At 40.2% G+C, this 16,403-nt stretch overlaps 1 protein-coding gene and 1 long non-coding RNA gene across 5 annotated transcripts in view; one reads left to right on the top strand and one right to left on the bottom strand.

Annotated features, from left to right (window-relative positions):
* Positions 1 to 5,003, top strand: part of TPM4 (tropomyosin 4) — a 36,073-nt gene extending 31,070 nt beyond the window's left edge. Inside the window, exons 9-10 of the mRNA XM_077841956.1 lie at positions 1,070 to 1,139; positions 4,802 to 5,003. Coding sequence (XP_077698082.1) covers positions 1,070 to 1,139; positions 4,802 to 4,884 — 153 coding nt within the window. The 3' untranslated portion in view covers positions 4,885 to 5,003. The remainder of the gene's footprint in view (positions 1 to 1,069; positions 1,140 to 4,801) is intronic.
* Positions 1 to 16,403, bottom strand: part of LOC144280158 (uncharacterized) — a 51,619-nt gene that overhangs the window by 35,126 nt on the left and 90 nt on the right. For 2 of the 4 annotated variants that reach the window (XR_013348741.1, XR_013348740.1), the window contains exon 2: positions 12,926 to 14,023. This is a non-coding gene — a long non-coding RNA (uncharacterized LOC144280158). Of the gene's footprint in view, positions 1 to 10,962; positions 11,098 to 11,931; positions 11,964 to 12,925; positions 14,024 to 16,075; positions 16,360 to 16,403 lie in introns of those variants that run through there. The other 2 variants (XR_013348743.1, XR_013348742.1) reach the window with 2 other exon arrangements.

Here is a 16,403-nt window from a genome sequence, read left to right as displayed (position 1 = left end):
TCAGGGTCTGAACCACACACCCCAAAGCTGCAGACTTAACTGAAAACAGCTTAAGAAGTGCTCCTGTCTCCAGGACCCAGCTCCCAATGGGATCCAAACCCCAAATAAATCTGTTTTATTCTGTATAAAGTGTACACAGGGTAAACTCATAAATTGTTCGCCCTCTATAACACTGATAGAGAGATATGCACAGCTGTTTGCTCCCCCACGTATTAATTGCTTACTCTGGGTTAATTAATAAGAAAAAGTGATTTTATTAAGTATAAAAAGTAGGATTTAAGTGTTTCCAAGTAATAACGGACAGAACAAACTAAATTACGAAGCAAAATAAAACAAAACATGCAAGTCTAAGCCTAATACATTAAGAAACTGAATACAGGTAAATCTCACCCTCAGATGTTCCAATAAGCTTCTTTCACAGACTAGACTCCTCCCCAGTCTGGGCCCAATCCTTTCCCCTGGTGCAATCCTTGTTAGCTCCAGCTCAGGTGGTAACTAGGAGATTTCTCATGACTGCAGCCCCTTTGTTCTGTTCCACCCCCTTTTATAGCTTTGGCACAAAGCGAGAACCCTTTGTCTGTCTCTGGGTCCTCCCCCCTTCTAAATGGGAAAGCACCAGGTTAAAGATGGATTCCAGTATCATGTGACATGTTCACATGTCCTGTGAGACCCCAAGCCTTCATTCTTCCTGGCCTGACTCACAGGAAGGCTTGCAAGTAAACAGCCATTTACAACCAACTGTCCTAGTTGATGGGCGCCATCAAGATTCCAAATAGTCATTAATGGCCTTCACTTTGCATAATTACAATAAGAGCTCAGAGTTATATTTCATATTTCTAGTTTCAGATACAAGAATGATACATTTATACAAATAGGATGACCACACTCAGTAGATTATAAACTTTGTAATGATACCTTACAAGAGACCTTTTGCATGAAGCATATTCCAGTTACATTATAGTCACACTCATTAGCATATTTTCATAAAATCATATGGAGTGCAACATCACAAACAGAGATTGTTTCTCGTCCAGTATTTAAATTTTTTTTCTGCATAATCTCTTTCCAGGCTGAAACACGTGCTGAGTTTGCAGAAAGAACGGTTGCTAAACTGGAAAAGACTATTGATGATCTGGAAGGTATGAAATTACTTTTGAAATTTTTACTGTTTTTACAAGTCCCATCAATTTCAAACTGAGAAACAATACATTCTAGCACTATGTATTCTTTGTAGATTATGGGGGAAATCTTTATACTACTATAATTATCTGTAGCTAGACCATTAAACACAGTTATGCTATAATATTTACTTTTTTCTCAGTAATTTTCCCCTAAAAATTCATCCATTTGGTAGTACTGTAGAATCATCTGCCTCTGTGGATGGCCTATTGTCCTGATTAAGAAGTGAACGCTTAAAATATGTCTGAATTCTTAATAGGACAGAATGCTCTACTGAACATTTTCTTTAAAACACTATTACAGATTCTATACTTGTTAAACACCATTTAATCCCTTGGCATGGGGTGAATGTGTCCCCTGCCTCCATGTAGCTGAACTTATATTCATTTTGTCCTGATTAAGCCAGTCATTGGGACTATCATTAGACTAAATCAGTGTTCTTGGAGGAGTTCCAAAAAAGTTGTCCCTTGCAATCTGAAAGCTATGCATACGAGATTCATACAAGTAGACATATTGTTCAGTACTGGGCTTTGTTCCTGTAAATTGCTTGAAGAACATCATAAGAGCATAAGAACGGCCATACTGGGTCAGACCAAAGGTCCATCTTGCCCAGTATCCTGTCTTCCAACAGTGGCCAGTGCCAGGTGCCCCAGAAGGTAGGGACACCATCCCTGCCCATCCTGGCTAATAGTCATTGATGGACCTACATTTTTCAAAATTTAGCTCTCTGTAGAAAAATAGTGATAGCTAATCTGGAGATATGAGGGCCACATACTAGTCTGGAGACAGATGGTTGGGTCCAAAAGCAAACGAGATCCCAAATTTCAGGATAATTGAGATGGTGTTCCAACAAAAAGGACAGTGTATCAATCCCACAAGCTATGCTAGCATCTCTTCTGAATGAAATAGCTACCACTCCTTCCCAGAGATCACATGCAACAAGTAATAACAAAGCAATGTAAGCAGCAGAAACCATGACTATAGGTGAAAAATAGGGCAGTCCAGCGATTAAAAAATTAATCATGATTAATTGCACTGTTAAACAATAATAGAATATTTATATAAATATTTGATGTTTTCCACATTTTCAAATATATTGATTTCAATTACTACACAGAATACAAAATGAACAGTGATCATTTATTTTTTATTATAAATATTCACACTGTAAAAATAAAAAAATAGCATTTTCAATTAACTTAATACAAGTACTGTAGTGCAATCTCTTTATCATGGAAGTTGAACTTACAAATGTAAAATTCTGCACACAAAAAACTGCATTCAAAAATAAAACAATGTAAAACTTTAGAACCTACAAGTCTACTCAATCCTACTTCTTGTTCAGACAATCGCTAAGACAAACAAGGTTGTTTGCATTTATGGGAGATAATGCTGCCTACTTCCTATTTACAATGTCACCTGAAAGTGATAACAGTGCCATGCGTTGCAAGATATTTCCATGCCAAATGCTCTAAAGATTCATGTGTCCCTACATGCTTCAACCACCATTCCAAAGGACATGCATCCATGCTGATGATGGATTCTGCCCGATAACAATCCAAAGCAGTACAGACCAACGCATGTTCATTTTCATCATCAGAGTCAGATGCCACCAGCAAAAGGTTGATTTTCTTTTTTGGTGGTTTGGGTCCTGTAGTTTCTGCATTGGAGTGTTGCTCTTTTAAGACTTCTGAAAACATGCTCCACACCCCATCCCGAACAGATTTTGGAAGGCACTTCAGATTCTTTAATCTTGGGTCGAGTGGTGTAGCTATCTTTACAAATCTCACGCTGGTACCTTCTTTGAGTTTTGTCAAATCTGCACTGAAAATGTTCTTAAAACGAACAACATGCTGGGTCATCATCTGAGACTGCTATATCAAAAAATATATGGCAGAATGCGGGTAAAATACAGAGCAGGAGACGTACTGAACTCCTTTGGGGAGAATTGTACAAATTTAATTAACACTTTTTTTTTTTATGAGTCTCATCAGCATGGAAGCAAATCCTTTGAATGTTGGCCAAAGCATGAAGGGGCACACAAATGTTTAGCAGATCTGGCATGTAAATCACCTTGCAATCCCGGCTACAGAAGTGCCATGTGAAAGTCTGTTCTTACTTTCAGGTTACATTGTAAATAAACAGCAGACAGCATTATCTCCCGTAAATGAAAATGATTTTATCTTAGCGACTGGCTGAACAAGAAGTAGGACTGACTGGACTCGTAGGTTCTAAAGTTTTACATAGTTTTGTTTTGAGTGCAGTTATGTAACAAAAAAAAAAAAAAATCTACATTTTGCACTTTCACGATAAAGAGATTGCACTATGGTACTTGTATGAGGTGAACTGAAAAGTACTATTTCTTTTGTTCATTATTTTTACAGTGCAAATAATTGTAATCAAAATTATATAAAGTGAGTACTATACACTTTGTATTCTGTGTTGTAACTGAAATCAATATATTTGAAAATGTAGAAAAATACATCCAAAAATATTTAATAAATTTCAATTGGTATTCTATTAACAATGTGATTTAAACTGTGATTAATCGTGATTAATTTTGATTTAATCACCGAGTTAACTGCGATTAATCAACAGCTCTAGTGAAAATATGTATATGTATCTAATCTCATTTCTGAACAGGGTCATTTAGCTAATAATCATTTACCCATATTACGTGCCCATCTATAGCTAGTCAGTAGCTTTGGTGATTACCTGGTGTGTCTTCATCAGTATTGCCCATTTCTATCAGTTCACTTGAACAACAGATTTTCCTACCATTCTTCAATCAATCTAATTATAAAACTCACAGTGAAGAAATAAAATCCCTGCTTGGTAATTCTGTGTGGATAACAAAGACAATTTCATAATTGAGAACAGAATGAGAACCAAAGTTCTCAGTTTAATTCTATATTTCCATTTAAAAGTCACCTAAAGTTAAGGGGTCGGGGAGAATTTAAACAGACAACTCTGTTTAAAATGAAGACTGCTCAGATTTCCTGATCTCTTTACCTTTGTTCATCAGCTCTGATACTCTTAATAAATGTCACATCTGGGAATGGGCAAAAATTAAAGCTAAAGTCATACAGGTTAGAAGCAGCACCAAAAAAAACAGTTCAGCTGTCCAGAAAATGGGGAATTATGACATGACATTTAGTTGCCAAAGTTCTACTCACCCCTTCTCTTTCAAAAAAGAAATGATCAAAACTAAAAGCTACCTTTAGCCAACTATTTTCATCCCTGTACACCAACTGCACCTAATCAAGGGGCCACTGTATTTAATTTATAGGAATAGAATTTATTTTAAGGTTTGTTATCTGACTCAGTGTGACAGTAGGAAGATCTGGCTTCTAAATCTTTTCTAAAACTCCACTGAAAATTTTTAGTAAGAAATTGAAACTCCTGACATATTAGCAGTTAGTACATGTGTATAGCTTCTGCCTTATATTTTAATGTTCTCTTATCTTATTTACATGTTTTCTTCTCATCTTTATTTTCCACCGTTCATCCTCACTTGCTGCATTCCAACTGTTCTCCATATTCTCTACCATGCATCTCTTGCTGTGGACTGTTTTACTACATTTCTTGTTGAACACCTTGCCTTGGGCCCTTCGACCTGCAGATGAGCTGTATGCTCAGAAGCTGAAGTACAAAGCTATCAGTGAAGAGCTTGACCATGCTCTCAATGATATGACCTCTTTGTAAATGAATTTTCTCTTTTGGCTTTGCCTTGGTGCACTAAGATTCTGTCTTTAGTGCCAGTCTCTGAGTAATGCCTAGTACTAGTCCTTCAGTCTTTTTCTGTAAAAACTGAATTAAACAAAAGCAAGCTACCTTGAACTTGTACATTCTGTGCTTTTTTTCTTTTCCATGATTAATGACATAACTAATGTCCTTCCTTTAATTTGTTCTGGTCAGATTTTAGCACAGCCCTGTAATTCTCACTAGGATACTGTTAAGAGAATTAGTTTCATTGTACTCGGATTGCTTCTTTAAAAACCAAAAACCTATCCAGTTGTTAGTTAAAATGTAAGTGATGGGTCACATAACAAAATTGGAAGAAAGTTCAAATAAAGTGGCAGGTAGGACAAAATAAAAAATGAATATAAATCCCACTTATAGCACTCCTATTACTTCAGTGGTTATTTATTTCCTGGACAGCAGTGACTATAATGAGCATACAAACAGGAACTGTGCAAAGACTCAACTTGAGGCAGCAAAAGCAGATCCACAGATACACTTGCTATGCTTGTGGCACCTTAGAGACTAACCAATTTATTTGAGCATGAGCTTTCGTGAGCTACAGCTCACTTCATCAGATGAATCATGCATCTGATGAAGTGAGCTGTAGCTCACGAAAGCTCATGCTCAAATAAATTGGTTAGTCTCTAAGGTGCCACAAGTACTCCTTTTCTTTTTGCGAATACAGACTAACACGGCTGTTACTCTGAAACTTGCTATGCTGTTGATGCCCCTTTGTGCGCTGCATCAAAATAATACTACCCACAAATGGGATGTAAACTGATGAATGCTGTCATAACTAGTATCTCAAATCAACTACTCCTTGAACAGAAGGATTTTAGCTAGTTTGTTCCTGTCCAAGCAGATTTGAATTTGAGTACAATTTTGAGAGACACTGAATCAAAGGCTTAATTACAATCGAATATGACACCCATTGTCTGATATTCATTTAATAGTGTCCAGTCATTTATAGATATTTCTATTGATATTTGCATGTTGATTAAGGACAATGTTATGTGGATTGTAAACTGTCTGGTGGATCCCTAAATAGTTATTATAAATGACAAAGTGTCCTGTGAAAAACTACAGGAATCTGTTCAGTCTGATCTTATTCAAGAGGAAGTAACATCATTGCATTCACAGGAGTTGCACACACCAGTGAAAAGGGAGAAGTAATCCAAAGGAACTTAAAGAAATGCCCTGTTAACAGCAAGCTAATGCCTCTGATCAGAAAAAGAAAAGGAGTACTTGTGGCACCTTAGAGACTAACCAATTTATTTGAGCATGAGCTTTCGTACTCCTTTTCTTTTTGCGAATACAGACTAACACGGCTGTTACTCTGAAATCTGATCAGAAAATATCCAAATACTTTTCAGCTGTATGAGTATGACACCATGGGACATAGGTAATAATCCTTCTGCATACAACACTTTAGCAACCACACCTGGAATATTTTGTTTCATTCTGCACACTTCATTAAACTGACAAATGGGAAGGACCTCAGCAAGGAAGCTCAGAAAAGAGAACTAGAATGGCCAGGAGGCTGAAAAGTGACCTATAACGAAGCTGAACCATGCATATTTAGAGCTCTTAATCTAAATGACGACAATGGCCATAGTAGAAGATAGAGATAAATCTACAGAGACTGGGTGAGTGTGAAAACAGGGGATGAAGAACTATTTAGCATACCAAAAAGGGATGAAATTGAGAAGGGTTTTATCTTGAGTAAGGAAATGTGAAATCTAGTAACTCTAAATTTTCAGTATATTAGAACACCCTTGTTAAGACTTTAAATGTGTATATCTTGGATTTCTGTTTCAAGAAAAGAAACAAACAAACATTCATCACATATGTATGACCTTGAATCTGACTCTGCAAGTTTGGCCAAATGCATACTTCCTATTTTAGATTTGAAGCTAAAAAAAAAAACAAAAAAAAAAAAAACCAACCAAACAGTGCTTTTCTGTAAGACAACTGGCATATTTGAACTATTAAGGTATTTTGTGCTGTAGTTTAAAAAAAAAAAAAAAAAAAGATAAATTCTACTCTGTTTTCCTGCATGAAGTCTTTATGCCTGATGTCAACAAATAGGGGAGGAAAGAATTATTCAAATAATACATTGGGAAATTATCATCATGAATACAAAAAAAAATTAATGCAATATTGTGGTTGAGATTTGAAAGGCACAATAGTCAGGAAAGGCTTAGCATTCCTGGTGCAAATATAACTCACCCCCTCACACTTTGTATTTGCTTAAATTTCACACACTGAAATGAGCAACCTGGCCCTAACTTGAGGTGCAGACCATCCCGCCCCAGCTTCTGGCAGTCAGTCAACCTGATTGGCAGAAGCTGGGACTGGATGACCAGAGATGGATCATTCAATAACTGCCCTGGTCTGTTCGCTCCCTCTGAAGCATCTGGCAGTGACCATCATCAGAGAAAGGACACAGGGCTAAGGGAACTTTTGGTCTGACCCAGTATGGCCATTCATATTTCTAACCCACACTTCAAACTAAAAGCAACAGGAGCTGCAAATATATATATTTGGACTGACATTGAGATGGAAATAGGAGAGATTTATTGAAAGTTTCTAGGTAATGATAAAAGGGGTAAAAAACAAGGGTGATGTCATGGTAGGGGTCTACTACAGATCACCTAACCAGGAACAAGAGATGGTTGAGGCTTTTTAAAAAAAAAAAAACTAACAAAATCATGCAAAGCACAGGACTTGGTCGTTATGTAGGACCTCAACTACCCAGACATCTGTTGGGAAAATAACACGGCAGGGCACAGATTATCCAACAATTTCCTGGAATGTACTGGAGACAATTTTTTATTTCAGAAGGTGGAAAAAGCTACTAGGGGAGAGGCTGTTCTCGATTTCATTTTGATAAATAGGAAGGAACTGGCTGAGAATATGGAAGTGGAAGGCAGCTTGGGTGAAAGTGATCATGAAATGACAGAGTTCATGATTCTAAGAAATGGTAGGAGGGAAATCAGCACAATCAAGATAATGGATTTCAAGGACGCAGTCTTTAGCAAACTCAGGGAGTTGGTAAGTAAGATCCTATGAGAAGCAAGTCTAAGAGAAAAAACATTTCAAGAGAGTTGGCAGTTTTTCCAAGAGACATTGTTAAGGGCACAAGAGCAAACTACACCAATGCATAAGAAAGTTAGGAAGTATGGCAACAGACCCGCCCCGATGGCTTAACCCAGAGATCTTCAATAATCTGAAACTAAAGTTCTACAAAAAGGGGAAACTAGGTCAAATTACAAAGGATGAATATAAACAAACAACACAAGTGTGGAGAGACAAAATTAGAAAGGCCAAGGCACAAAATGATATTAAATTAGCTAGAGACATGAAAACATTCTACAAATACATTAAAAGCAAGAGGAAGACCAAGAACAGGGAAGTCCTGTTACTAAATGGGGTGGTTGGGGGTGGGGACACGACATGACAGTAACAGAAAATGTGAAAATGGAAGTAGTAGTAAATGACTTTTTTGTTTCAGTTTTCACCAAAAAATTTAGTAGTGATTGGACATTAACATCATAAATGCCAGTGAAACTGAGGTAGGATCAGAGGCTAAACTAGGGAAAAGATAAGTTAAAAATTACTTAGACAAGTTAGATGTCTTCAAATCACCACGGCCTGATGAAATACATCCTAGAATACTCAAGAAGCTGACTGAGGAGATATCTGAGCCATTAGTGATTATCTTTGAAAAGTCATAGAAGACGGGAGAGATTCCAGAGGACTGAAAAAGGGCAAATATGGTGCCAATCTATAAAAAGGGAATAAGGACAACTCACAGAATTACAGACCAGTCAGCTTAGCTTCAGTACTCAGAAAGATAATGGAGCAAATAATTAAGCAATCAATTTGGAAACACCTAGAAGATAAGGTGAAAAGTAACAGTCAGCATGGATTTGTCAAAAACAAATTGTCAAACCAACCTAATAGCTTTCTTTGACCAACCAGTGGGTAACAAGCCTTGTGTATAGGGGGCGAAGCGGTATATGTGGTATATCTTGAATTTAGTAAGGCTTTTGATACTGTCTTGCATGACTTTTTCATAAACAAACTGGGGAAGTACAACCTAGATGGAGCTAGTATAAGGTGTATACATAACTGATGGGAAAACCATTCCCAGAGAGTAGTTATCAGTGGTTCACAGTCAAGCTGGAAGGGCATATTAAATGGGGACCCTCAGGGATCAGTTCTGGATCTGGTTCTGTTCAGTATTTTCATCAATGATTTAGATAATGGCATAGAGTACACTTATAAAAAGTTTGCAAACGATACCAAACTGGGAGGAGTTGCAAGTGCTTTGGAGAATTGGATTAAAATTGAAAATGATCTGGACAAACTGGAGAAATGGTCTGAAGTAAATAAGATGAAATTCAATAAGGACAAATGCAAAGTACTCCATTTAGGAAGGAACAATCAGTTGCACACATACAAAACAGGAAATGACCGCCTAGGAAAGAGTACTGTGAAAAGGGATCTGGGGGTCATAGTGGATCACAAGCTAAATACAAGTCAACAGGGTAACACTGCTGGGGGGGCAAATATCATTCTGAGATGTATTAGCAGGTATGTTGTAAGCAAGACACAAGAAGTAATTCTGCTCTACTCTGAGCCGATTAAGCCTCAACTGGGGACCAACTGGGAACCACATTTCAGGAAACATGTAGACAAATTGGAGAAAGTCCAGAGAAGAGCAACAAAAATTATTAAAGTTCTAGAAAACATGACCCATGAGGGAAGACTGAAAATAAAAAAAAAGGATATGTTTAGTCTGGAGAAGAGAAGACAGAGGGGGGACATAATAACAGTTTTCAAGTACATAAAAGGTTGTTACAATGAATAGGGAGGAAAATTGTTCTCATTAACCGCTGAGGATAGGACAAGAAGCAATGGACTTAAATTGCAGCAAAGGCGGTTTAGGTTGGACATCAGAAAAGCTTCTTAAATGTCACAGTAGTTAAGCACTGGAATAAATTACCTAAGGAAGTTGTGGAATCTTTGTCATTGGAAATTTTTAAGAGCAGGTTAGACAAACACCTGTCAGGGATGGTCTCTATAATACTTAGTCCTGCCTTAAGTGCAGGGGACTGGACTAGAAGACCTCCTCAGGTCCCTTCCAGTCCTATGATTCTATGTCTAGTGCACTTCTGAAAATTAGGCCTTTGCTTCTCAGTGTCTAGTTGTAACTGCCTGGGTTGGAACCTTTATAATTCAATCAGAACTCTGAAAGAACTGTTTTATAAAAAAAATAATAAATTAGAAAGGGAATCTCTAGCATTATAAATGTATGATCCATGCTCCATTTTTCTTTTGCTGTACTTTTGTAATTGGTGCAATAAAATCCATCAGTGCTTGTGATGGCTTTCCCACTAGTACCAATCATGAGTGATACTGGGAAATATATGCCAATGGAAGAAGTTGGGATTTCTGTCGGTTCTACATCTAGTTCTAACAATACCTCTAAGGAGTGGTCTATGTAGGGGACAATCAGGAAAATGAAAGTGAATCAACTAAAGTCATGCAGTCAATGTGTATAACTTTTAGTGTGTTAACTTACATTCCCAGGTAGATGTTTGAATTCAGGAGCAATGTAACCTTAGGAGGACTAAGTTACAGGAAACGTAGACCGCTTTACTCCTGAATGAAAGCATCCCCGGGGGTTAAATGTACTTCATGTGCATTGACTTCCCACCCTTAGTTGACTTGCCTTAATTTTGCTGAATGGCCTGGTAGAGACATATAATTTAGTGTTTAGGAGGAGGAGGGGTTTCACAGTAACTTGTGGGTTTTTTAGTTCAAGTGCCTATTGTCCACATGATACAATTCTTCTTTCAATTTAAATGTCCAGTTTTTTTACGAAGAAGATAATCCCTTCTGAAGGTGGATTAAGTTAATTAAGGAATGAGTTAGTGCAAAGTAAGATATGTGTGGATGCATCTATTTCACATTGACTTGGCAGTCCTCCCACTGTTATCTCATGCTGCAATGCATGATGCCAGGCCTGACCTGTCTGTTTTCCTGTGTGTCTTCTACTGTTATGGCATCTTGATCAGATATTTGCTGTGAGGCCACCACCAAATCTCATCTGTCATGGGTCTGCCGTGTCATCCCTTTTGGCACTGTCCAGTGTTAACCAGGACTCTAGGTAGGAGAAGGAAGAGAGCTCCTCTGAAAGCCAAGATCTCTTTCCCACACAAAAGCCTGAGGCAGAGTCAAATGAACATGCAGCTCCTGAAAGCCAGGTGGACACCCAGTCTGACAGACCTGAGGAGGAGACTGCTGCGAGTAAGTTTGTGCTATATTAAATAACTGTATAGGAGAGTTGAATAAATTTTTGGTGTGAATCATAGAATATGAGGGTTGGAAGGGACCTCAGGAGATCATCTAGTCCAACCCCCTGCTCAAAGCAGGACCAATCCTCTGCTAGATGGATGCCTGCTAGATGATGCCACTGTGGACAGAGGAGATCTAGGAGCCTCTCTGTGCCTACTAGCTTGGAAACACCCCCTGGGGCTTTAAATGGCATGACTGTTTGCTGCCCACCATATACATTAATAGCCCACTGGGCTGCCCCCCCCCGCCACCAACACTATGGTCTCCTTTCCCATTCCAGATTCCTCAACCGCTATGCCTTAGCCCTCCCCCAGTCAACTAGGATTTAAATAAAGAAATACTATAAAGTAACCATGTTCATTGAAACACTAGTTGCAGTAAAAATAAGGCAATATTTAAAGAAAAAAAAGACATTTGTTCATCACCATTTGTGCAATGCCCTGGGCTTTCAGCTATCTCAGCATTTTATGAGATACATTTCCTCAAAGTGGAACAGAACGCAGAGATAAGGCAAGTCAGCCTTCCAGCTATGTTAACCCTGTACATTCTGAACAACTACTGCAGAACTCTTCATTTTACAGTGCATTTTGTGCATGTTGAAGATGAGATAAAGTAGAATTGAAAACAAATAAAACATCTTACCATCTTCAGAGTCACTCCAGACTGGCAAAAGGCTATGGAAATGGCATTCCAAAAGAGAGGAAAAATCAATTTTATCATTGGTGACATGAAAACTGGAATTAGTACAATAACTACTTGTTCTGTTTCTCAGTTCCCCCAGCTCTTGCACCTGACGTCCTGTAACTCCCAACTGACTGGACTATTATCTACTGTGGATCATGTGGCCAATCTCCAGGGCAAGAAAAGAAATACAAAGCAGGAAATGTGGGGTGAGCTGCAGTCCAGAACAGCACCAAGACGACAGAAGACTGGAGAGGAGTTTTCATTGCAGAGAGACCATTGAACTGATGAAGCAAACTAAAGGAAAACTCTATGATATGCAAAACCAGCTCATTGAACTGATGACAAAGCAGTTTTGCTGGAGACCCTTAGAGCGCCATCTTCACACCCAATACTACAGTCACATCCCAGACATATCCTGCAGCCTGTGGACAATACTGCTTCCTTAGAGCAGCACCTGCACGTCCCAGAATCTATCAGGCACTTTCCTCCACACACCACATCCCCGGAGAGTGAAAACACTGAATTCTGGGAACCCACCTTCATCCCCACAATTACAAACAATGGCTTTTGCTCTCACCATTCCACATATGAAGGGAAAGAGCACCCAGAAATCCTGTACAATCATGTTTACTCTGCACTTACAGGCAGGCTATCCATGTATCTGCAGAGTTTAAAAATGAGTATTTTTTCAAAACTCAACATATTTTATTGAGCTGAAATTTGCACTGTATTATTGTTTGTTACCAGGGTTACAAATTGGGACAGACATTCAATTTTTTGTTTTCATCCCTCTATGTTTGTTAAAGTTTTGCTTGACAAAAGCTCAAAGTTTAATAAAATGGCAAATCTCAAAACAAAAAATCAACTTTCAGCAAACTGTCACACGAAGCAACTACAAAACAATGAACCCTTGCCACAAAGCATAATATGATTAAAATATTTCAGTTCCTACCCTCAATGTAGGAGCACAAAGCACCCTTAACCCTGTGGCCCTGGCAACTGGCTGCAGTTTGAAGAGGGAAAGCCTCTCTGGCAGTTTGTTTTGCTCCGACAGTCTCAGCCTCTGATGTGGGGGGAGTCAGAGGTACAATCTCCCTTATTTTCACAGCTGTTCTGAAAAATACAGTATGCAGTTATTACATGAAGCAGATATTGCTCTGTAGCTGCCATTTTAAATCATTAGACAGCACCAAATTCCTTTCAGCCTTCCAAACATATACTCCACTGTCTTTCTGCAGGTACCCAGCTATAGTTTAACAGGCTCTTTTTCCTGCCCAGGTGCCTAAATAAAAGTCTTTAGAAACCAGGGAAGCTGGGTTTCCCAGAATGAGAGAAGAAAATTGCAAAACCATCAATATCTACAGTGGTCTTGGAAGCAAAAGTTCCATTTTTCATGAAGGAAAAGAGGTGTGAGTTTCTAAAGATTCTAGCACCAGGGACCTTTCCAGATCACACCACATTAATACTGGTGAACCAAATACTATGATCAACCAGACCTTGGAATACCCTGGAGAAATAGCCCTTTCTGTTTATAAACACGAGGCCTTGTGGCAAGGTTAAGGAATAGACACACAGATCCCATCAACAGTCCCAATACAATTCAGGAACCGTAAGCGTGTAAACTGATAATCTCCTGCACATTGCCAAAATATTATTACTCAGTGTTTCAACACCTTCTTCATAGCAGTGCATGCCTGCATAACAACAGCCCAACAGTCAACCTGACCTACCAAAACCAAATTGCTTAGCTACTGATGAGGAGCAATCAGGGTTGGTGAGCTTCCAGACGGTAATAGTCAAGTTTCTCTAGGAGCTCTCATGTTACTGTGCAGCTCTGTGAAGATTTCTAGGCAGGTGGCCTGAACTTCTTTTGCAGATGCTTGTCACCCCAGGCCTGGATCACTATCCTTTCCCACTAGTCACCATTAGTCTTCTCATATCAGAAATGGCACTGCACTGAGTGAAGCTGCTCCAGGAAAAGTTCATTCACAAGTTGCTACTCCGTTTCCTCCTCCTTCACCCAAACTGGTTCAGCAGCATGGTGGCTTGCCTACAAAGCAAAAGACATCCAGCAGCGTGATCTCAAACACATACACAAGAGCCTCTTGCAAACAGCTGTCATTCCCACAGCATGCAGCATTGATCCCTAGCCCAGTCTGAAAATGGAACAGGCTCACAAAAGCCAGATGAAACACGAGATAAACCAGGAGATGAATCATGGGAATTTGCAAGTTTGATCCCAATTCCCAGAATTCCAGTGGCTTCCTAGAGGTATCCCACATTCCCACAGTGACCTATGAGAAAAGTCTCACAATGCACAGAACCTAACAAAGCACCATAGGATACTTGTCTAGAATGCTGAGCACTTACTCTGAAAAAGTCTGTGACTCTGTACACATTTGGAGGGAAATAAGTGACAGCTGGCTATGTGGACACAATTATTTTGTAACAGTTATTCTTCAATAGTTAGTGCACATAGAATCATAGAATATCAGGGTTGGAAGGGACCTCAGGAGATAAATTGTCCAACCTCCTGCTCAAAGCAGGACCAATCCCCAACTAAATCATCCCAGCCAGGGCTTTATCAAGCCTGACCTTAAAAACCTCAAAGGAAGGAGATTCCATCACCTCCCTAGGTAACCCATTCCAGTGCTTCATCACCCTCCTAGTGAAAAAGTTTTTTCTAATATCCAACCTATACTTCCTCCACTGCAACTTGAGACCATTACTCCTCATTCTGTCGTCTGGTACCACTGAGAACAGTCTAGATCCATCCCCTTTGGAACCCCCTTTCAGGTAGTTGAATGCAGCTATCAAATCCCCCCTCATTCTTCTCTTCTGCAGACTAAACAATCCCAGTTCCCTCAGCCTCTCCTCATAAGTCATGTGCTCTAGCCCCCTAATCACTTTTGTTGCCCTCCACTCAATGCTTTCCAATTTTTCCACATCCTTTTTGTAGTGTGGGGCCCAAAACTGGACATAGTACTCCAGATGAGGCCTCACCAATGTCGAATAGAGGGGAACGATCACGTCCCTCGATCTGCTGGCAATGCCCCATCTTATACATCCCAAAATGCCATTGGCCTTCCTGGCAAAAAGGGCGCACTGTTGACTCACATCCAGCTTCTCATCCACTGTAACCCCTAGGTCCTTTTCTGAAGAACTGCTACTTAGCTATTCGGTCCCTAGTCTGTAGCCGTGCATGGGATTCTTCCATCCTAAGTCCAGAACTCTGCACTTGACCTCATCAGATTTCTTTTGGCCCAATCCTCTATTTGTCTAGGTATCTCTGTAACCCTCCAGCATATCTACCACTTCTCGCAGTTTAGTGTCACCTGCAAACTTGCTGAGGGTGCAATCCACGCCATCCTCCAGATCATTAATGAAGATACTGAACAAAACCGCCCCCAGGACCGACCCTCGGAGCACTCCCCTTGATACCAGCTGCCAACTAGACTTGGAGCCATTGATCACTACCCATTGAGCCCGACGATCTAGCCAGTTTTCTATCCACCATATAGTCCATTCATCCAGCTCATACTTCTTTAACTTGCTGGCAAGAATACTGTGGGAGACCGTGTCAAAAGCTTTGCTAAAGTCAAGGAACAACATGTCCACTGCTTTCCCCTCATCCACAGAGCCAGTTATCTCCTCATAGAAGGCAACTTTTAGATTAGTCAGGTATAACTTGCCCTTGGTGAATCCATGCTGACTGTTCCTGATCACTTTCCTCCCCTCCAAGTGCTTCAGAATTGATTCCTTGAGGACCTGCTCCATGATTTTTCTGGGGACTGAGGTGAGGCTGACTGGCCTGTAGTTCCCCGGATCCCCCTTCTTCCCCTTTTTAAAGATGGGCACTACATTAGTCTTTTTCCAGTCGTCCGAGACCTCCCCCGGTCACCACAGAAACATAATTTAGAAAAACCTCCCAGTATAAACAAGCCCTTAGAATCAGTAACATGCCAATACACTGCGTTTTAAAGAACAAAAATCTCAATTACTTTCCCGGCAAAAGCGCGAGTGAACAGGACCTGCCGCACACAGAGCTAGAAAATTAAAGCTTTAGCACTAATGTCGGGTCATTTTCAGCCCGCGATCTCACCCTGAAGGTTTGGCTGCGGCTGCCAGCGTGAGAAGCCCATTTCCTAGACACAGCCCGTGGCCCTGCCCGTCCCCGACACGCGCAGGCGGCAACAGCGCAAGGAGCCCGCAGTGGGTCAGCCGCGAGCCCTGCGTTCCGTTCAGCTTGGCCAGTGAGACTCGACTAAGCCGGTTTCGCTACGAAACTCCAACCGGAGCCGCGCGCCCGCGCCCCCGCCCCCCGCACAGGGACCGCTGGCTGGTAAAAACCTGGGCTCGGCTCGCTCGACCCCAGACACCCCGGGGGGGGGAGGGAAGGCGGCCCCACGGAGGCATGGGCGGCCCAGGAC

Source organism: Eretmochelys imbricata, chromosome 25, assembly GCF_965152235.1.
Source record: "Eretmochelys imbricata isolate rEreImb1 chromosome 25, rEreImb1.hap1, whole genome shotgun sequence".
In the NCBI taxonomy this organism is placed as follows: domain Eukaryota; kingdom Metazoa; phylum Chordata; order Testudines; family Cheloniidae; genus Eretmochelys; species Eretmochelys imbricata.
This window is presented reverse-complemented; position numbering and strand designations above follow the sequence as displayed.